The 21,866-nt window shown below is 43.8% G+C and overlaps 1 protein-coding gene across 3 annotated transcripts in view; it reads left to right on the forward strand.

The window, feature by feature from the left end:
• The first annotated feature begins 2,855 nt into the window (after positions 1-2,855).
• ZNF827 (zinc finger protein 827) overlaps positions 2,856-21,866 on the forward strand; it is a 100,611-nt gene continuing 81,600 nt past the window's right edge. For 2 of the 3 annotated variants that reach the window (XR_009277536.1, XR_009277535.1), the window contains exon 1: positions 2,993-3,236. Coding sequence is in view for 1 of the 3 variants with exons in the window: in XM_058837515.1 (XP_058693498.1) it covers positions 3,194-3,236 (43 nt within the window). In the remaining 2 variants the exon portion in view is untranslated. Of the gene's footprint in view, positions 2,930-2,992; positions 3,237-21,866 lie in introns of those variants that run through there. The other variant, XM_058837515.1, reaches the window with a different exon arrangement.

A 21,866-nucleotide genomic window follows, 5' to 3' on the forward strand; every position in this document is an offset into this window, starting at 1 on the left:
GCGTTATGCTCTTAGTCACCTTCCTTAAATCAGTATGTAAAATAGTGGGAAGTGAGGACTGATGTGCCTGTTGTTTCAGTGGGAAGACTGGATATTATCTATTGACTAGGACAAGGTCTGGAGTAATGCACTTAGCTAGGATAGAGATGAAAAACCAAGTTGTTCCCAAAGAGAGTATTTCCAGGTGTGGGGTTAGAAACTCTTTGAAGCTAGAGTATATAAAGTTTCTCCCTGATAATTCATTCAAGCATTGGGCTTACTTTCTCTGCGGAACACGCTCATGGCTTGGCCCACTAAACTCCTAGGAAAACTGTTAGGATGTCTACGGAAGCCAAGGTCACCCTCAGAGAGATTTAATGCTGCTCTGCCGTGTGCCAGTCCCCATGGCCCTTTCAGAGAGCTGTGTTCCCGTGGTGCCTTTTTGCTGCAGCCACCTCAACTCCCCTAAAGGGGGTTTCAAATGATAGAGGGGAAAAAAACCCACATGGCACATTGTAAATTAATGCTGACAATGTCAACATTAATTTATGCCAGAAACGCATGAGGAATAAAGGGTGGAAAGAGTGATAGTGAAGAACACAGTATTTCCTGTGTCCTGTTGTCCTAGAGCACCTGGGAAAGGGCTGCCACAGCAGTGCTGGATCACAGCACAGAGGCAGTACTCTTTCCCTCTGAAATGGCTACTTTGTGGCCTCCTGCACACACAGGATCACTCGGTCACTGCTCACAAAGCTGGCTTAGTTCAACACGGTCACCATTAGAATGTATTGAAAAAATAAGTAAGTGGATCTGCCATTGCAAGTCCTACAGTGAACAAAGTTCTGTTGCTAGTCCCAGACATGTTGAAATTGAGGTTTGTGAGCAGCAATGAAGAATGCCTCTGATATTTTTGGTTATCGCTACTAACGCTGTAGAAGTCTCCAAAACCAGCATAAACTGGAGAATGGAGGGAAAAGAAAGGACCTAAATATTCTGGGAATTCTGTCTCTGGTACTCTTGGTCATGAGTAAGTGTAAGGCAGCTGTCTGGGACTTATCCATACCCCCAGAAATCTCCAGTACTGACAGTTGCACACTTTGGTTTTACCTCTGGATTAAAAATAAATAAATTACTCCATGAAAATGAAGTAATTTAGAAGTATTGTGAGATGATAAACCAGCTGAAGCCAGGAGGAATTTGCTCTCAGTAGATGTGTATCCTGTACATGTGGTTTTGAAACTCAAATTGCATAGGCATATATTGTCATATATGTAATCTTTTAAATACTATTTAGATTTGTTTTTCCTTCTGAAAGGCTCATTATGGCTGTAAAATGGGTATAAATTTATGTGAAACCATTCTAAATTGAGGTGATTAAGAGTTTAAATTTACTGTTTAAAAATATTTAGTTTGCAGATTTGGTGTTTTGTGTTTTCCTAGGCAGCTGTTTATTTTTTAAAAAATTAAGTTGGGATAAAAAAGGGTGTGATAAAATGATGAGTCAGGTTGTCAAAAGCCAAAAAATTCTAACAGGTATGCATGCTAGAATAATGCATATTTTTATTTTTGCAACATTTGACTCACGATTTTGATTATGTATTCTGCCAAGTTCAAAGTTTTCTTACACAAAGAGAGAGCTATATGAAACAACCATGCTTCAAATCATTTTACTTCAATTGTAGTAACAGGTTTTGGAGTTTAAATCATTAACAACCTCTGTGTGAACTTTTATCCAAATGACTGCAAATCACAAAGAGAGCACTTCTCTTTCACGGAGTACCTTTTGTGCTTTAGTGAGACCCAATCCCTCTTCTATTTTTTTCCCCACCTTCATGTCTGTCTTTGAAGAAAGATGTGTGATTTGTGAAGTAATGAGAGTATGTATCAGTTAATGAAAGCTGCTATCCTGGTTTCCTAATGCACACTGGATTTGCTTCAGGATAAAGCTTCATATACCTGCATTACAGCAGGGAAAAAAAAAAAAAAAGTAAATTTCAGAAGTCCAGATTGTGGTGTGCATTGTAGAAGTATCACGTAGCAGTTAAATCAACCATTAGGGGTGACCTAATCTTGATTTCCTCCCCCCTCCACACATGCACACACTCTCAAGGAGTTGTGATTTTCATGCTGCTTGTATTCTTTCCACTTTTTAAAACCTGCACTAGAAATTGTCAGAATACCAACTTGCGCACCTTTATTTCTGGTTTATTTTGGGTGCTTGTTTTGGCCTGGAGGGAGTTGTGTATACAGCAGCCTCTCCCTCCCACACCGAAGTTTAGCTGCATAAAGCCCCTTTGGCCCCTGTGCTTTGTGAAGGGGTAGCTGAACCCATCCAAGAAATTCTATGGGGTTAGCTGAACACCAGTACAATTTTGCTTTTCTAGCACAGGAAGACAAAACGCCTTAATTTAAGAAAAAAAAAAAAAAAAAGGTTGAGGTTATTATTTTCGTTCCCACCACAAACGAGGGGAATACAGTGCGAATGGTCGAGACCCACAAATTCACACACACACCTTTTCTCTTTTTTATTTTTTTTTTTTCTATTTTTTTTTCCAAGAGCGGATTAGCAGCGGGTGCAGGAGCGGGGCAGCGCATCCTCCGCCGCCGCGCAGCGCCGCGCCCGGAGCCCGCGGGGAGCGGGGGCACCGTCCCCTGTGCTCCAGCGGGGCGCGCGTGTGTCTGTGCGTGTGTCTGTGCGTGTGCCCGCCCGCCGGGGCTGTGCGGGGGTGTGTGCGGTGTCCCTGCCCGCCCGTGGGCGCGCCGGGAGCGCCGCCGCCGCCGCTGCCCTTTGATCCCGGCGTTAGTGTTAGTTAGGGGCCGGGAGGAGCGCGGGGCGCAGCCCTCGGCACCGCCGCGCCAGCCCTCGCCCCGGCACGGCGCCCGGCGCCCGCCCGCCCGCCGGGAACACATCCCCGGCCGCTGAGGGATACTGCGACCGGGGACAAGCCAGGTGCACGACCGGGTTGCGGGGGGGGGGGGGTGGGGGGGGTGGGGGGGGGGAGAGGAAAAGAAAGAGAGAGGGGGAGAGGGAGCCCTTCGCGGTGGCTCCGAGAAAACCGGCTTCAAGCCCCCTTTCCCCCGGCGAAGAGGGAAAACCCGCCCCGCTTAGCAGCTCCCCCGGGGGCCCCGGCTTTGTGCCTGTCCGTGCCCCCCCCTCCCGGTCTTATTTGATCTCCCGTTAAACCAAGGAGGAGAATGTGAAAAAAGGGGGAAAATGCCCAGGAGGAAGCAGGAGCAGCCCAAGCGCCTCTCTTCACGTAAGTGCCCCCTCTTTTTGCCATTTTCTCCTTCCTCCTCTCCCCGTCTCCTTCCCTTCTGCAGCCGCCTCCGTCGTTTCGTGCATTAGTTTAGGGTTACAGAGGTGAAACTGACAAAGACACAGCCTGGGTTATTCCTCTTTTAGGTCTGAGCTAAGGCAGCCATGTTGGTGATGAACAGCCTTGTGCCCTTTTAATTTTTCCTCTCTCTCCTTTCCCCCCTTCTTTCTTCGCGTCTCTCGCCCTTTCCTCCCTCTCCCTCCCCTCGCCCGTGATTGTGCATTTGTGCTGGGGGGGGGGGGGGGGGGGGGGGGCGGAGGGGGGGGGCGGTGTGGGTTTCTCTTTGGGGCCGGAGGGAGGGGGGTCTGTTTTATTGGGGTGGGGAGGGGGACTAAACACGGGAGGGGAGGGCGGCGAGAGGGGAAGCGGCTGCTGGCGTCTTGCGCGGAACCAGCCGAGAGGTCTGTCCCCGGCTAAAGGTTGCGGCGGGGCTGGGCGGCCCGGGAGCGGGGGGTAGGCGGGCAGCGGCGGCGGAGGGGGCCGGCAGGGCACCCCACACCGACCCCAGGGCCACCCCGGAGGGGGCCGTGGCCGGCGGCGGCGGCGGCGTGGGAGGGGGCGGCGGGGAGGCAGACCGTGGCAGGCGAGGTCCCTGCAGAGCAGGGAGAGGAGGCGGCGGCGGGCTCCGGGCTCCTCCTGGCCGCAGTGAAATGAAGGGTCAGGCGAGCCAGGCGAGACTCAGGCTTCGCCGGCGCTGCCCCAGACGAGAGCAGCAGAGCACAGGGCTAAAGTGCATCCGATCCTCCGCCCGCGGGCACCCACTGCGCTCGCACACACGCACACACACATCCCCTGACACGGCTCACCCTGCCCTGCTCCTGATCGCTCCCTCCCCCCTCCCTGCCGGTTTTCTCCCCTCTTTGCAAAATAGTTAACTTTTCTCCCGCTCCTCTCCCCCCCTCTCCTTGTATTCAGCGCTCGGCAGCTATTGAGAGGGAGGCGGAGAGGAGGGGAAGGGACCTAAAAATACCCTGCCCCTGCGTGGCCCCAGGGCTGGTTTAAGGAGAGCGTGGGGTGGATGGAGGGGTCATTTGTCTGTCCCCGACACATCTGCTCGGAGCGTGCCTGCAGTTCCTCCGCGCCGAGCTCGGGGCAGGGCGAGAGCTGAGCCGCCGGTGCCGGAGCCGGGCTCGGTCACCGGGAGTTCACCGGGGCGGCTCCTGCCCCTGCCCGCGGGGTGCCGCTGCGGGCGGAGCGCGGCCCGGCCCCCGCTCCGCTCTGCGGCCGGAGGGGCTGGGGCAGCGCTCCCCGCGCCCTTCCCGCACTGGCACATGGGCCGGGATGGGGGATGTGGGCGCGGGGGGCGGCGGGCTGGGGGCGAGGGGGAAGCACTTGCAGCCCCGCAAAGATTTGTCTGCCCTTTTCCTTTCCTGCCGACTCGAGGCAAGGGCTTGAGCTGTGGTGGGCTTCGTTTCGGGGGGTTGATGTTTGAGGTTGGTTTTGGGGGTTTTTCCCCCCCTTCCCTTCCTCTTGCCGTTTGCCCCCCCATAGCCCTTTGGCGGTCCGGCCGCCGGAGGAGCCGAGCCGGCAGCCCCGGTTCCTCCCGCAGAGCCTGGCTGGGCTCGGCTCGGCCGGGCTCGGCTCGGGGGGGCGGCGGGAGCACGGCGCCCGCCTCTGCAGCGCCCCGGCCCCGGTGCGGCGGGCGAGGGCAGGGGCCAAGCCCGGGCGCGCAGGGGCGTTTCGGGGGCCGGCCGTGGGGGGCCCGGCTCGGCAGAAGCCCCGCGGGGCTCCCGGGGCGGGCGGAGGCGGCGGGGCCGCGCCGGGCTGGCGGCTGACCTTGCCCTCGCCCCCGCCCCGGCGCGCTGCCCTCCGCCCGCCCCTGGGGCTGACATCAAACCTGGGCTCCATCTTAGCTCGGCCGGGCGCTGCCGAGCGCGGCGGCGGGGGCTCGGCTCGACGCGGCTCCGCCGGGCCCGGCCCTGCGCTGCCCCCGCCTCCGGGTTGCGGCTGAGGCCGCCCGCGGCCCCGACCTCCTGACCGCCGCGCCGGGGGAAGTCACGGCTTTTTCTGGGCCGAGGAACAATTGCCCTCATTGTGCTGATAGAGTTCGGCCTGTGTTATTATTTTGAATTTTTTTTATTTTTTTTTTAAACACACGGCCTAATTTGTACTTCTTTCAGATTAATTTTTTAGTTCAGTTCATAGGAGGAGAATTTTTTTTCCTCGTGTGTGAAAGGTGCACTCGCCATTTGTCTCACATGAATCCCACCTTCCCGTGGGATTAGTTAATTTTAATTTCTTTTGCAACTAGATTGCACTAGATCAAAAGCTATTATCTAACAATAGTACTAATACTTTAGATAACTCAGAATAATAGTGTTCTAGACTAAGCAAATAGCTTGGAATTCAGTGTGCAGATGATGTAAATAGTGACTTGGTTTGGGTGGGTTTTTTGTTTGGGTGTTCGGTTTTTTTTAAGCAACACGTTGCTTTAATGGGTACTCGGTGTAAAATACATTTTTAGTCTCTGGTTCTCGCTGGTTTTAGCAATGCCTTTCTTAGCGGGACAAAGGCTGTATTTCATTTTGAGGTATTAGTGGTGGCAGAAGAATGTAAAATGCCCCATGCGTATCCCAAAAGAAGCTGTCAGCTGCTGTGCTCACCTTGACTCTGCCCCACTGAGGGCACCGTGCTGTGATTCACTCCCAAGTCATGTTACAGGTTGCTGCTGGTGCGTGAATGCTCTCCAGGGCACCTAAGCAATCTAGCATCTTACGAACCTCCCTGGGATATTTTGGATTCTGTTGCTATTGTTTGCGAATAAATAGTCAGATGTCGATACACAGAATAATTTGAGTGTTACAGTGTAACTGAGTAAATGTAACTTAGTGTGGCAAGTCCTTGTTGGCTCCAGTACAGCTCGGGTAGGAAGCTGTAGTCTCAGGATTTCTAGGCCTTAATTAATTACTCATAAATTGTTACGTACCCTGCAGAGCACCTGAGGATTGCTGTCGCTGCTGACTAGCACCCTGATTTTATACTTCTGCCACTGACTCCAATGGACAGCCCTCACCTACATTTGCAGGTAGTTTCACTTCAGAAGACTGCACTGCCAAAAAACATGCAATGGTGAAGAAGTTCTCTCTACAAGACTTTGCTGGAGATGTACCAGGCTGCTGCCAGAGTTAGAGTTCCAAGGGAGCTGCTAAATACTGATGTTTCAGTGTTTGAAGGAAGAGAAGGATTGATATTATTAGATGCAATAATAGTGTGTTTGGGTGGCATCTGCTTAAAATGACAGAGTTGAGGTTGAACTTTCAGTCGCTGGAGTTGTTTACAACATAATTTAGTTTGGAAGGGTCCTTTGCAGGTCGTATGGCCTAGCCCTGTGATCAAAGCAGGGTGAACCTCAGGGTTCAGTCAGATGGATGGGCCCTTTGAGACTCCAGTATTTACATGTATTGTGAAGTGGAGTTTTTGTGTCCAAAGAAGTCAGGTTTGGGGAGCTGTTTAGTCACAGATGCCAACAGAATGTCTTTAATCACACTCTGTAAAACACAAAAGAAAGTGCATCCTTCTTAATTTAAGGTACAAATGAATGAGGGAAGGATTTTAGAAGTTCCTGGACAGACACTGGCTCATTCATACCCAAACAAAATACTGCAGCAGTGTAAATACTTCATTTACAATGTCAGAATTAAGTCTATAACTTAAAATTTTGCCCAGTACTTGTGTGTTTTATGGTTGCATTTAGATGTGGCTAACTTGGACAAGTCAATTCATTTTCACTGGAATGTTTAAAGGAATTTTTCTCATTTCTGTGTGTATGTGTGTTAGGAGTTTTTTTCCCTTTCAGCTACTTTAGCAGTTAGAGATTTGTTTCTCATTTACTCAGCATAAGAATCTTTGAAAATATATTTATAAACACAACCCTTTCTTTCTTCTCCTTTTGCCTCACTTTCTATTCTACCTCAGGCTGTTGTTTTCTTTACTGAGGATTCCTGAAAGTCTGCTACCTCTGAGCACAATGTGACTCGGAAGAGCTCAGCCTGAAAAGTAAAAGTTTTGGGAAGTCTTCAGGCACTCGAGTAAATGTTTAAGATCTAGAGCACTACATTGCCTTAAGTGCCGCAATCAATACTCCTTGGGGTTTGGTTCTGTCTCAGAGGCTTGTCAGCAATGCAATTTGCGAATGAATGCCACAATTCCATTTATTCAAAGCTTGCATTTACTTCAGAGTCTCAGGCAGAATTAAATGCTACATTGAGAAGTTTGAACTGCTTCGAGTTTCTGAAGAATGTTTTCAGTGCAGGACAAACTGCAGTGGCAATTTCTGTTGGATTTGTTTTGTTAAAGGAGGAGATGCGGAATTGATACAATATTAGTTTCCATATCAAAAGCTGGATATCTGACTATGAGCGGGTGTAACTCTCCTTCCTTTCATGGTCAGGTACGGTGTTGGATCTTCCAGATACTCTGTTGAAGTGTTCTGCTGTTTCTATAGAGTGAAAAAACCACTTGAACTCCGTGAAGCTTTTTATTACGTTGTGTCTTTATTGCTCGATTATATCATCAGAGGAAAAAAAGTGCTGTCAAACAAGTAAATTAGCAGTGATTTAGAGATTCCTTCATGTTTTATTTGTGCAGTTTGCTTCATCTGATACCTTCTAATAGCAAGACAAGATGCATTGGATGGGCTTTTCAAAAGACTTCCCAATGTCAGGAGTGCTTTTGTTGTTATTTGGTATTTAAGTTGCCTCCAAGACAAAATGCTTCTGCCAGGAACAGGAATCTTTCTCTTTCAGATGAGTTTATTACTTTACTAGCACACACAGCATGTATAAGGGGACACTTTTATTTATTCTTATAACATGTTTTATTTATTCTTCTAGCATGTTTACTATTTTTGACCTCTTGCCACTGCAGGGATCTTGATATAGCACATAGTCCACAAGAGGATCCACACAAGGAAAATTATTATTCTTGGTATTATGAGGTTAATAATTTCAATGCTCTCATTATGTTTGTCCTGGTGGTGCTGTAATACACCTTTCAAATAAACAGCAGCCTTTTGGTTGATTGAGTAACAACCCCATTACTCCATCTAAAAACAATTTTCTCATTTTGTCCCTCTTGTACTAGTGAAGTCCTCACAGATTTTTCAAAAATATCTTCTCCCTTTATGGGGACCCTTTCTGACATGCAAAGTCTGTCTCTTTAGACTTGTATGCTGATTTATTTATTTATTTATTTTTGTGTTATGCAAACTAAGACACTTTTACAAGATCATTCAGTGATAAATGTCTAAAGCAGATCAATGTGTTTTTGTAGGCTATGTCTTAGTGTTGTTTGATGGTACAAAATATGGATAAGTCACACTGGAATATAGATTAGGCTACCAAAGAGTCAGTATTGTATTCATTAAGCTAATTAAGTCTTCAGGATCTTCTGAGTGAGATTTTAGAGGAAGTAGAGGTGACAAAGATTTAGAACAAAACTGCAAACTTTATAGTTGGCTAAACAGGAAAACTGGCAGGGAGAGCAGTGGAATGGGAAAGGTAAGCGCATGCAGACAGAACACATTTTTACTTTTAAAATGGATAAAGAATGAATATTACTTAATCTTTGTATGAGAGTGATTGTTGTCTTTTTCATATGTAAGAAGGCAGGAGTAGGAGGAATTAAATTTAGAAAAAAAAGAAGGAAGAAGAGGAGCCAGGAGGAGCTGGCTGTTCAAAGTGAAGTATTAGTAATTTCCTATAATTTAATCAGACCAGATCCCAGAGCAAGATAATGAGAGCATGACCTACAAAAGAGGACTTTTTGGAAGTTAAAAGGGTTTCTAACATGAAGCTTCAAAAGGCATGTGATTTGTCATGAAGCACTGTATAGAGGACTTTTTATTTCCCTTTCACATTGTAAAGAAATCATAATATAGACATGAGTTCAGATGGTTAGGGAGAGCTGATACAGATTGTGTGAAAACCTTTTACTATTGGAGCTTTTCAAGCATGACTATGGAGTTCTGTAAGAGTATATATTCTAAATAACAATTTGGAGATTTTTCCTGGTTTTTTGTTGCCTAGTTTGCTATTCATGGTACATGATTTGTATCATTTGGGTTTGCATGTACAAATCCCTCCAGGATGTTTGGAGGCTAAAGTATCGCATGCCTCTCAAAAATAATAATATGCAAAATACCTGGAGTGCAAAGTAGCCAGCAGGATGTAACAGAATCCAGTTTTCATGGGAATGGGGGGAGTTTTTTTCCTCTCTCTTTTTGCCCCCCAAAAGCAAAACTTTTTTTCATTCTATCTTAAATGTTTTCTCTGAACAACACATGCTATATATTGATGTGGGCATGAGGAATAATAAATTATATTGGTCTAAAGGGATAAAAAAAAAACCTCAAAAAGGTGGATAGTATCCCTTTTTCCAGGGATTCTTTTTAAAATGTGGTTAAATACTAGAACTCCGTCCCATAGTTCATTTTGGGATACGTGCTCTAGGCTATAGACGGTATCAATGCTGCACTTAATACACTGTGTTGTGGCTACTGCAGTGAGGGAGTCAGCAACTTGTACCCATAAGCTCACTTGAAAGCTTGTCTTCCAGGTTTTCTTTTTTGCAATCTTACAGACACCTTTATGGTAGTGTTATGCTCCCAAAGACAGTTTCTCTTCTTCTTGCTTGGTATCCTTCTTTGTCTAGATACCAAATATTTTGAATGTCCTGTCTAAACCTGACAGCTTAGGAGTTAGCTCTATTCCTTGAAATTTCATCTGCCTTTCAAGGAATTTCCTTGTTTGTGGTGTAATTATACTGAGTATTGGAGTCCCAAGCTAAGCCTAACACTAAGATAAGGCTGTTTCATTTTTCAGGTTAAGAATTCATACAGAGTCCAAGTCCAGGTAATTTGGAATGACACAAAAGTCATGTTTGAGGTTTTTTTCTGAGAAACATTCAGTAAAGAGAGAGAAACTGGGCCACATAAATACTTCTTTCCCTCATTCTTTTTAGTACTTAGACAACTTAGGATTGGGAGCAGAGGGGAAAGAGTGACTAGTGCTGATAGCACAGCAGACCAGGAGAGAGAAGGTTGCACATGAGACTGATGATTTAATTGCTGTTTAGAATAAATCACATTAAAAATTAAAGGGTTAACAAGTGGTAGTGGTCTTGTAATAGGTGGTGTAATCAGCAGTTTCAGTAAATGAAATCACGTTCCAAACCTCGGCACTGTTTCTTTTATTTGGGGTGCTCTCACTAGGGTAGAAATAATATTTTTTAAGCAAATCAAAGCCAAGCGACTGTCATCACCCCTTTGAATTCTGCATGGCCCTGCTCCAAGGATTCCCTTCCTCAAGAAGGGTTTGTAGCTCTGCTGGCCCTCATCTGGGGTTTGCAGCTTGGATGTGGTTTTCTTCTGTTGCAAGGCTTTCTATGCTTTTCTAGGCAGGTGCAAGAATTCTCTCCTGCACGGTCTCAAGTTTTATCTGAAAGTTTCTGAACGGGAAAAGACTTGGCACAAGCTTGCTTTAAAATTACAACTTCTTATCTTGAATGAATGTTTTGGACATGTCCTGAATCTCTATGCCTGTTAGATTTTGTATCAGGGCAAGTAACTTTTAGAAAAATGTGTTAAAAGAACTGCTGGTTTTACTAAGTGTGTATTTAGCTTAATGAATAATCCTCATGTGTGACTTTAATGAACGCAGATTCTTTGTAAGCTTCTAGACTTCACTTTGATTTGTGTAGTAGGACAAATAATTACTCATCTCAAAAATTAAAATACTAACAGATCTTCCTCGACTAGATGATCATTATCTGGAGTGCAAAGTAAGGAACAGAGAGGGTGGCAGACTAGAGTATTTAGACAGCAGCTGGTGGTGTAGCTGTGTTTGCATGCTTTCCTGAAGCACAGCCAGAATCTCTGCCTTTATAAACTACTGTGCCAAATCTAGACCTGGCAACTAATGACCGAGGACCCATTTCTTTATGTGCTTGGAGCAGAACTTCCTCTTATCTACCTTTGTGTTTCTGTCACTTTGAGCCCATGAGGAGCCCTCCTCAGGCATCAGAGTAAGCATAACAGCCTAGAGCTGCTCCAATTTCTGCTGCCTCCAGGCTCTCACCCTGCTCCTCATTCTGGAAAGGAAAGGCTGACATAATCCTTTTGTCAATTCTGCGTTGCCAAAGGGAGTTCTTTGCACAGCAAATAACTCTGAAGGGAGCTCTTCTGCCCACCTTGAGGTACTTGAACATTGCCTGTAAGACCTAAATAGGCTTCATCATAATTGTTTATATTGTCTTCCTGCACAGTGCTGTGCCACACTGAGATAACAAAGCAAGCTCTAAATAAGCTGCCTTGTGTACAGGAGGCTGTTATCACAGCAGTGTGCCCAGGTTAATTCAGCTCTACTACTTGTGGGTATACTCCAGCTGGCTCAGATATCACCACATAGCACTGCGTTATTTAGTATGGACACACTCCCAGGAGATTCAGAGTTGTTGTCTTTGAAGGCTTTTACTGGCTTGTGTAAAAGTTGTCGGTAAAGCCCACAGAGTTTTCAGCTGAAAAATGCTCTTTGGAAAAATAAAATCAAATTCCACCACCACTGTCACACCTGCTTGTTTGTTCAGCAGAAAAAGCCATGAATGGATTGAACATTGGAAACGTGAAACTTTCTCTTCACTTCTAGCTATTCCTCTTTATGTAAATTTTATGTGGATTTTTAGGCAGAATATCAAAATAGGTTGCTGTCATTTCTGGTATATCTGTCCCCTAAGTAGCCATAGCAGTAGTTTCTTGTACTGGGAGTTTGGCAATTTAAAATCCTGAATTTCTTCAAAATAAGATAAGGTTTGAGGAATGTCCATTTCTAATTGAGTGCTTGCACATTAATGATGTGACCTCTGAATTAAGGTTGAGAGCTGAGGTGTAGTGCCTAAAACCATGTGTCTGGGAGTAAGCAGTGCCTATTCTGCTGTATCTCTGTGGCTGTATGCTATCCTACCGCTATGAGTAGCTTCCTAATCCTCTCTTATTTGGCTTTGCTTGTTAACCCCAAGCAATCCTCTCAGGGACAGAGAAAGCAGCTGTCTTTGGTAATAAACACAGCATGACAAAACAAACACTTCTTCAAACTTCTCTTAGGTACCTCACCATAATATCATCCTTGTGGGAGGAATTAGGAACTCAGGAAATATAATTTACCGTGTTTTAATCTGACTTTGGGAGAGAGGAAAAGGTTAAATTATAGGCAAATAGATTCCTGTGACATGTACAGGAGGGAATAATTTCAGTATCTGAAATCTGAACTTTTTGTTTTTGAACTACTTGGAAGGCTAATGAAAACAAAACACCTCAGGTGACTAATGGGGCAGAGTAAAATGGTAAATGAGAAGCCCATTATTTACCAGAAATCTAGCAGGAGAAGTTGCTTATAGCAAAAATAAACAGAAACTAGTTAAAACAAAATGGGATTTTTGTTAAAGCAGATACTCCGGTTGTTGTTACCTGCTGTGGTTGAATATTGCCATCCACACAGTTTGTGAGCTCCTTCTTTTGCTTTGTGACCTCTTCATAGGGGTTGTGAGCACAGTAGGGATAATTACAGGCACTATAGCACCTTGATCTGAGGCTTCATCCGAGAAGAGAACATCTAAATGTTCTGTTTATTGCCACCTGCATATTAAGATGACAGGGATTTCTAGTTGACTTTGTTGTTTCTTTATTGATTCCTGGAACGTCTTTAATAAATGTGTTCTAAAGCAACAATTTCATGTATTTTAAAAATCCTTTTCTAAGAGTCAATGTTTTGTGTGCTTACTGTATGTTAGTAAAAGGGAAAGTTCACAGTATTTGTTGTTGCTACCTTTCTGACTTCAATATTTAGAATAATTTAAGATGACTTCAGTGAGTTCCCTTAACATTATTTTTAAAATTGAACTTAATGTTTATTATCAGGAATGGGCCATCTTTGCAGCCTTCTTCTGATCTCCCTTGTAGTGCTAGGGTGATGCAAATGTTATGGAAGTCGCCTTGGTCCCCAGATGGAGATTCTTATTGCATGGGGATGTGTCTAGGAGAGGAATAATCCTATTATTTCATATGTCTTCATATCACTGCAGCTTGGAATAGGCTGTGAATCAGAGATGGAAAGGGTTAGAGATGAAACCGCAGCTGGAATGCATTCTGATCTACTTACTGCTAGTTAAGAGCCATTTCCAGCTGCTGCTGCTAAGCTGATCTCCAGGCTGAGACTGGGTTAGAAAACACAAGGGACAATCAGAGCTCGTGCTGTGTTCCTCCTTTGCCAAATACCCACGTATCTCACAGGAGAGAACTTGGCCCTGTGTGTAAATCGGACAGAAGTGGTGGGATTACTGAATTTGTAGTGGTAACTATGCTTCTGAATTGAGTGGAATGAACTGCTTTTGCCAGGATGCCAGAGGGACTGGGAAATTGAGATGATGTCTTATTCATGCTCAGAGAAGGAGATAATGAGCTGACCAAAAAAGTCAAAGTAGGCATAGGTCAGGATGTACAACAGCACATCATCTTATCAAAGCAGGCAAACACAACCAGTTCTTTGACAGTTTTTCAAACCCCAGTATGTCCATTCTATGAAGATCAGCCAGCCAGACACCTGCAGCAATAAAGAGACAGAGAGAATATGTTCTTTTGCCTTCCCCAGAAGCTACCTGGTTTAAACTTGTGCCTGGGAGATGAAAACCTGCCTTCAGCAAGCAAGATTTTTTTCTCTTGCTATTTTACTGGTGCTGCAAGCTGAAACTGTGTTCCTTAAACAGTTTTGGATCCAAGAGTTCTAGATTGCAATGACAGAGCTGTTGGGGTATATGATGGTTGTGGGGATGTTTGGAGGCTCAGCAGGAGCTACAGACATTAGATCTCTCTTTTTGAGTGCTTGGTTGTTGGTTTTTTTTTTCCCTTGTGGCTCAACAGGAAGTTTTCTTTAGAGAATCTTCACACCTATTGGCAAAGCTTCACACACAGCTTTTTTCAGCTTCAACCCTTGTATAGTAAAAGTACATTGGTGGGATATATTTTTCTTCTTTTTCTCTTTCTTCAAGAACACTTGGGGTGTAATCACTGTTTTTATCACTAATAATTCTCTTTTTCACCCTTTGCTAGTCAGTATTTATGATAAGCTTTCTATGCCAGCTGAAGAAGATTGGCCAGGAAAAGGTAGGGAAGCAGAGAAAGAAATAGCCATTTTTCATTTTGGCAGTAGCAGTACTTTATCAGTGTCACACCCTGAATGCTATTGGTGGTTTCAGAAGTTAATAGAAAGAGAAGTTATTTGGAACTGATTCAAGAGAAGATACAACATGCCTTTAAGCATTGGAGAGGAGAGGAAAAGTAAAGGTTGCCATTTGTATCATCCCTGACATTTTTGGCCTGGTTTAGGAAATTAGAGACAGTAGTTGTGGAGAAGGCAGATCAGAAATACCATGTAGGACTTCTGATTACCCTTACAGCCAAATGTCTCCTGAATTTCTGTTTTCTGTAGTAACAGTAAGACATCAGAAAGTGCTCTCAAAGATCACCTTGTACATGAGAGACAAGGAAATTCTGTTTCTTCCACATTTGTTGGTTATGTACATTGCATAGGAGTACAAGCCAGAGAGTTAACCTGCTGTCCTAGGCACATATGACCAAACAAAAAATAGTTTCAGCCTAAAAGAGAGCCTGTTTTCTGGTTAGGTGCTGTAGGAAAGATACACTTAATAGGTTATTGGGGAAGCTGAGTTAAGTTATTGAGGTTGAGCATCTGTAGAGCAGTTGTCCCTCAGAGGAGCAGTGGTCAGTGGGGAAAAAGTTGGAAAACATACTGCTTTAAATGACTAGATGTGTTCTGGATGCTGCTGTGTGTTTTGCAGCGCAGCTGAAAACTTCTAATAGAGCTTTCCTCAAATATTGAAGCTGTGCTAGGCTTACATCAGCCTGTCCCTGTACAAAATCTGGTCACAGTCTGTCACCTCTCAATTTCAAAACTTGACTATGTCTTTGAAGAGATACAGGAAACCAGTTTTATTGCACACTCCATTGTGTTTAATAACTTTGTGAGGAGAAAGAAGGATGATATGTATAATTATTCTTTTGGTTTCAGCATCTGTGCATTAGCTATTTTCTATTCTCCTGTTCTGGGAATCTCTTGCTATTACCAGTGAGAGAGGAGGTATGGAAAGGGAAATTTTACCTGATGTGCATCTACCTTGCCATAGGTTTAATATTCTATTTTTAGCCCAAATTAGCTCGCTGGCAAGGACCATGGCCTGTAGATTTTTGGCACTCTTCTGCCACCTGTGAGAATTGGACTGTTCTTAAGATTCCCACCAGGGGCACTGAAGCAGCTCTGCCTTGAAGATGAAATCAGTAATTGCAGTGCTTCAGTAATATTTGCTTATCATTACCTTCCTCTGTACATTAAAGGTTTCTCCCTATTTTATAGACGTGCATGGCTTGGGGAGGAAGGTGGTTTAGACCTCACAGGAGGAGTTAAGGAGACTGGGAACCTCCTGCCCTGTTTGTGTTCAGCCAGGCAAGGAGCAGTGATGGAGAGACAGCAGCTGCTCTTGCTGTGATGTTCAGGTGGGCTGAGGGAGCTCTGAGGGTCCTACACAGAGCCAGAGGTAATGTGGAACCAGCAGCCTCAGATAATGATAGCAAGGGAGCTTTATTTTCTGGAGCTATCACTTTGGTATTTAGAAACCTTTTTTTAAACAAGCCTGTTGTAATCTTGTTTATAGCAATTAAGGATTTGCTAGTAATTTAAATAGTTAGTTTTGGCAATGTGCAGGTCATCTTCTTCTAAGTATTGCTAATGTCAGGTTGAAAACATTTACACAAGAATAAAAAGTCGAGGAAGCAGGTAATTGACTGATTTATCAACCTTAGCAGACAATTTTTTCTGATACATTGTGGTGGCTATGGTAAATTTACTCTGGATTGCTTAAGGGCATTATCCTGTATGGTGTGTACAACACACGAGGGCAGCTCCTTGGAATGAATGGGTGAAGGAGCAGGTAATCAGCCAGCTTGGTTTTGGTGCCTCAATTAGCCTTTTGGTCAATGGCTTGTCTCCTAGGAAAGTTGGGAATTGCTATGCACAGCTCAGAACATAGGTGATTTACAGCTTTTTCATGGAGATTTTAGATCAATTTTAGTCTTTCAGGTAATGTGAGAACTTTTGTAAACTTATGGCCATTCCCAGGCCATAATGCCAAACTGCAGGATATTTTAGCACAGTTGTGATCAGCGAATTATTTATTTTTGTTGCAAATTGTCTGTGTACAACAAAGCAGTATGTTTGAACATTATACTCACTTCTTTTGCCAGCTGCATAGACACTTGCAACTTCTCCTCTGCTTCCTTTCCACCTGCAAGGGCAACTAAAATCATGTTGCTGTGGTGACCCTGTCAGTTTTAGATGAGAAGACACAATAAAATGAGTCACGGCTGTTGGGGGTTAATCAGTGGTGCAATAATCTGCTGCACAAATGGTTCACTTTGTTCATGGCTGTTGTAAGTTGTGAGGAATATTTGAGGATTCCTGTACCTCCTTTTTTTTTTTTTTTCTGTTGGGGTTGTGACTGCTGAGGTTTGCAGTGCCTTTCAGGCAATGAAGATGCATTTTGTCGCAGTAAAGAGTTGAGACAGCTGTCACTGCAACTGGTTCTGGGGAGGTGGCAGGTCAGGGGGAGGCCTTAATTAAGATGAATTGTTGGCTGATGAAGGCACTCAGTAAGAGCAGGCAGTTTACAGGTGTAGCTCAAGACCAGAGAACACAGGTATGCAAAATACAGCAGACCACCAATTTTATGTTGCCAGGTTAAATGAAGATCAGAAAGCAAAGATTTCCTGTGGTTTGTTGGTTTTTGGTTTTTTGTTTGGTTGGTTTTTGTTTTGTTGTTGTTGGTTTTTTGTTTGTTTTTTGTTTTGGGCTGTGTTTTTTGGTGGTTTTGGGTTTTTTTGGCACCTAGAAGATACAAAATATGACCTAAGAAACTGTAGTATTCATAATTACTTCAGTTTTGGCATGGAGGCTTCTGTGACCGAGAACTGAACTACCAGAAAGCACGTAGCCATTTGGAAATGAGTAACTGAGCCTCTGTTTTGCAGCTAGACTATGTTTAAGATAAGGTCGTTTTGGGTTTCTGATTAGAATTTCCTAGTAGACACACCAGTTCTGTGTTCCACAAGCAACTTCTTAAAGGTTTCATTAATGACCTGCCAAAGGATTAAAATCTTATTCATGGAGTTAGATGTTATTGAAGGATGGCTTTAAAATGCTATGGATTCCTATATTGAATATTTTTCATTCATGTAATTCTCTCATAATAATTTGATCTAGGGTGGAAACTAAAATTCCTCCTATTGGGACTTTTCTGGTTGTAGCCAGATTTTGCAAATAGTTTGCTAGAATTGTTTGAGATTTCATTTTCATTGAAGACACATATTATGAAATTTTGTAATATTTTCCCTCCTTTATGAGACAGGCTGACATGATAGGTCTTGCCTCTGTATGCTAAAGGTAGGAGAAGTCTTGAGAATAATCTTTGGCTCCTCTTATTTGGGAGGTGCCAGCCTATTATCATTTGGTAGTTGATGTTTTCTCACTGCAGCAGCCTATTGAGTTAGACATCTATCTAGAGCAAAACAAATGAGCAAAGTAAATTTTGGCTAACTAGAAACAACTTTAAGCAATAGTTAAGCTTCTTTATAACAGAATGTAGAATTTTTGATTGCTGTGTTGAGCTTTACATGTAGGTGGCAAATGTTCACTGATGTTAAGGATACACTGCCATTCCAGGTGCAGGGAATCTCTCTGGATAGACTTGCACATGAACCGTTTGAACCACCACAGATTGTTAATACTATTTTCCATTTCCAGCAGAGCTGTGGGAATAACAGTGGAACTCCCGCACATACAGTTTTTCCTCAACTTTATAATAATCTATTTGAGTCAAAAATTGATATCATAGCTGGTTTTAAAAGACACAGGGAAACCTGAAATTCCTGATAAGGGACTTTAATCTGGATCAGAAGTTGCTGCCTAAAAATTGTTTGGTTTTATAGAAAATGGTTTATCATCTTCTCTGTTCACATCAGGAAGAAGAGGTGTATTCCTTTGATATGTTAATGTACCAATTCCAGATTTTCAGTTCCATATTCCTGTAATGTATAAGTCAGTCTGATCGGTATCTTGTGCTTTATGAAACGTGTGCCCAGCCTCAGCTACAGGTTAGGATACTTGTAAGGGCCTGTGGAAGAAACTTACAGTAAGTCTGGCTGTGGTATTTTGCTCAGCCTCCATAAAACTGTTGCACGAACATTGGTAACATAAAATAGCTTTTGCAAGGAACATGATTCTCTATTGTTTTACTGACACTTCATGTGTTTTATGAACCTGTCTTGGGGCTACTAGGCAGTCTTTGCAGTGTAAGCTGACCTCAGAAATATTTGTTTCTTCTGAAAACCTCCATCATAAAAATCAACTGTGTTTGTATACCTTCTCTCCAGTTATTCTGTGTGTTGATCACAGAATCACAGAATGGGTCAGGTTGGAGGGGACCATGGTGGGTCATCTGGTCCAACCTCCCTGCTCAAGCAGAGTCATCCCAGAGCACATGGCACAGGGTTGTGTCCAGATGGTTGTTGAATATCTCCAGAAGGAGAGACTCCACACCCTGTCTGGTCAATCTGTTCCAGTGCATGGTTCCTGCACACCTCATATTCACAGGAACTTCCTGTGCATCAGTTTCTGCAGTTGCCTCTTGTCCTATTGCCCGGCACCACCGAGCAGAGCCCGGATCCATCTTCTTGACACCCCTTCCTTTAGATACTTTTACACATTGATGGTCCCTAATTCATTGTTTCTACTTAAGGCTGAATGGGTCTGAGTTTCTCAACCAGTTCTTGTAAGAAAGACACTCCAGTCCCTTAAATGTCTTTGTAGCTGGGCCAGAGCCCCATGTCTCTCTTGTACTGAGGAGCCCAGAACTGGACACAGCCTTCCAGAAGTGCCTCAGCACAGAGTAGAGTAGAGAGTAGAGAAGGCAGGATCACCTCCCTGGTGATCAAGTTGGGTCAAGTCAGCCGATGGAAGCATTTTGTGCAGGCTGTTCTTTTGTGGTGCATCTCTTGAGAGATGGTCTTCAAAAACATTCCCCTCCTCTAAGGCTGTGTGTGTTCTGTTCTGTTTCACATGCACACCTCAAGTTCTTCAGCTTACTGGACCTGAAATACTGGCAAAATCCAGCTAGAATCAACTAATTCTAAATTCTAGTAAGCAAACATCATACATGTATTATTATACACTTGTACTATTTATATGTAACGTTGCTATTTATTACTTTATAAGACATAGTGCTCTGCCCTCCTACTTTCGTGGTTGCTGATTACTGTGCCTCACTGTTAAGATATTATTTCTGGATCTTTGTAACTCCTCTCAGAAAGATGCTGCCTACCAGTCATAGAGAGGAGGGTTTTTTTTTAATTACGATCACAGTTTTTGGGGGCCAAGACAGCTACAGATGTCTCAGATTATGCTTCTAAAGAAGTCTACATGACATTAATTCCTGTGGCCATCCTGAATGTGCAGGCCAGCTCTTCCCTGAGAGATGTAGTGTTTTGAGATTTGGGATTGGGAGAGAGAATCCTCAGTTGGTTTTTCACCAACAAGACATGATGTACTTTGCACCCCACAAGATTAGAGGACATAGGTGGCTCAGATTGTTGACTCCACCTGCTTTCTCATTCCTGTCTCCTTTGCATAATCTTTTTTTTCTTGACAGAGTGAGTAGTTTTCTGCCAAATTAATGAGTTGAAATTGGCTGATGAAACGGTCAAACAAAAGAGCAAATCTGAGGGAGGGTACAGGACCACCATTTCTGTTGGTCTTGAGCTTTTGTGGCCTCACTTGCACTGTAAGGTGATGCCTGTTCATTTGTAGCTTAAAATATCTGAGTCCCAGTAGAAGCAAACCTCCTTAAACAGTAATCCCCCAGCTACGAAGTATAACTTCCTGCCTAGAACAGAAGAATAGCTAATCTTTCTTGGAGGCAAGATGTCAAACATCCATCATTCTAGGAGTTCTCTTTTGAACTTGCTTTTGGGGGAGATCAGGCTTGTCTTTGTAAGGTCCTATCTTGTGGTCTGTCAACCAGCCCTGAGAACCTTCAACAAGTAGTGACAGCTCTCCTCAGGAGAAACCATGTGTTTGTCTCCTTCTATGGATGCTTGCTAGTAAAAAAAGGATCTTTTTGGCAGCTACTGAAACCCGCTTGGCACATTTATTCTGGGGCTTGTGGCTGAAAGTAGAAGGCCACTGCCTCTGTTTCCCATCTACCACAATTTTTCTCTCCTTTGAGGGAAAGGAAAGGAAATAAAAGTAGTTTTATGTTGTCTGTGAAAAGCTTTTTCAGTAATCTGTCCTGATTCCCTTTTTCCTTAGGAGAGTCCATCACTCCTGGATTCTGCCTCTGAGAGGAAACTGAGGTGTTGTACATGTATTTTGATAATCTATGGCTGTCTAGCAGTTTAAAAACATGAATGTGTAATATTTGGGCATATTCAATTGTTTGTGTGTATAGGCAAAGCATCTGGAAGAGTTCTAGTTACTGCAAAATAATTAACATTCTCTAATCTTTCTTGGGCTCTGAGTTCTTTTTCAAAAAAGCAGTACTAGGGAAATTGTTAGGTGAGTATTCTATTTTTTCAAAGACACTTTAAGTTAGGGATAAAAGTAGGGAATGTATGCCCTGTCTTTAAAAGCTGTGCCTTCTTTTTCCCCTATCCTCCTTCCCTCCAGTTAGGAAAATCGTTATCTTGGAAGATGTGGAGATGAAATACAGAGTCCTACCCAGGGCTTCTTTCCCTGTCTAATTGTATGAGTATTTTCACATAACCTAAACACAGAGAAGGAGAGAACAGAAGAGCTGTGGCTTTTTGGCAGATCCTTCTTGCAGCTGTGCTGCTCTCTTTAGGTCAGCCTGCAGCAGAGTAATCTGGTTCAAGCACTAGCAACACTACTAAACCATTTTATGAGGAGGTCAAGAGTTGAATAATCATCCTGTTGATAAGGGGTAAGCCAGAAATTCCATTCAAAGAGGACGGTGACTTCCTGTGCTGCTTACCTATTAGAGGTCACAGAAATCATGAAGGGAAAATGGGAGACCAAGGGCACTGCAGCACATGACTATGCAACTGTGACTTTTAAGTCTTATTTGTGGCTGTAGATATATTAAAAGGATTTAAGGTAGGCCTTTGCATTTTTATTAAAATCATTATTTTCTAGCAAACATCCCTATGGAAAAATCAACACAGCTGCTCTTCTGGATGTGTACCCTCATCAGTTGTGGCTGTAAAGGCTTTTTAGAGGTGGAGACTGTGGGGTGTTGGTGCACCTTGTGCCCAGCTTCTTGGAGGTAGTCTTACAGCACACACATCTGCATGGTTTGATGTGTGTGGGAACCCATAAAAGTTGCTCAGACCAAAGATATTACATTCACCCTTTTTTTTTTCTTTTTTTTTTTTAATTTGAAATGCTTAAAAATCAGCCTGAATACCAAAAGGGTAGTTTGTAGGCAGGCAGCTAGATT

The sequence above is a fragment of the Poecile atricapillus genome, chromosome 4, assembly GCF_030490865.1.
Source record: "Poecile atricapillus isolate bPoeAtr1 chromosome 4, bPoeAtr1.hap1, whole genome shotgun sequence".
Classification (NCBI taxonomy): domain Eukaryota; kingdom Metazoa; phylum Chordata; class Aves; order Passeriformes; family Paridae; genus Poecile; species Poecile atricapillus.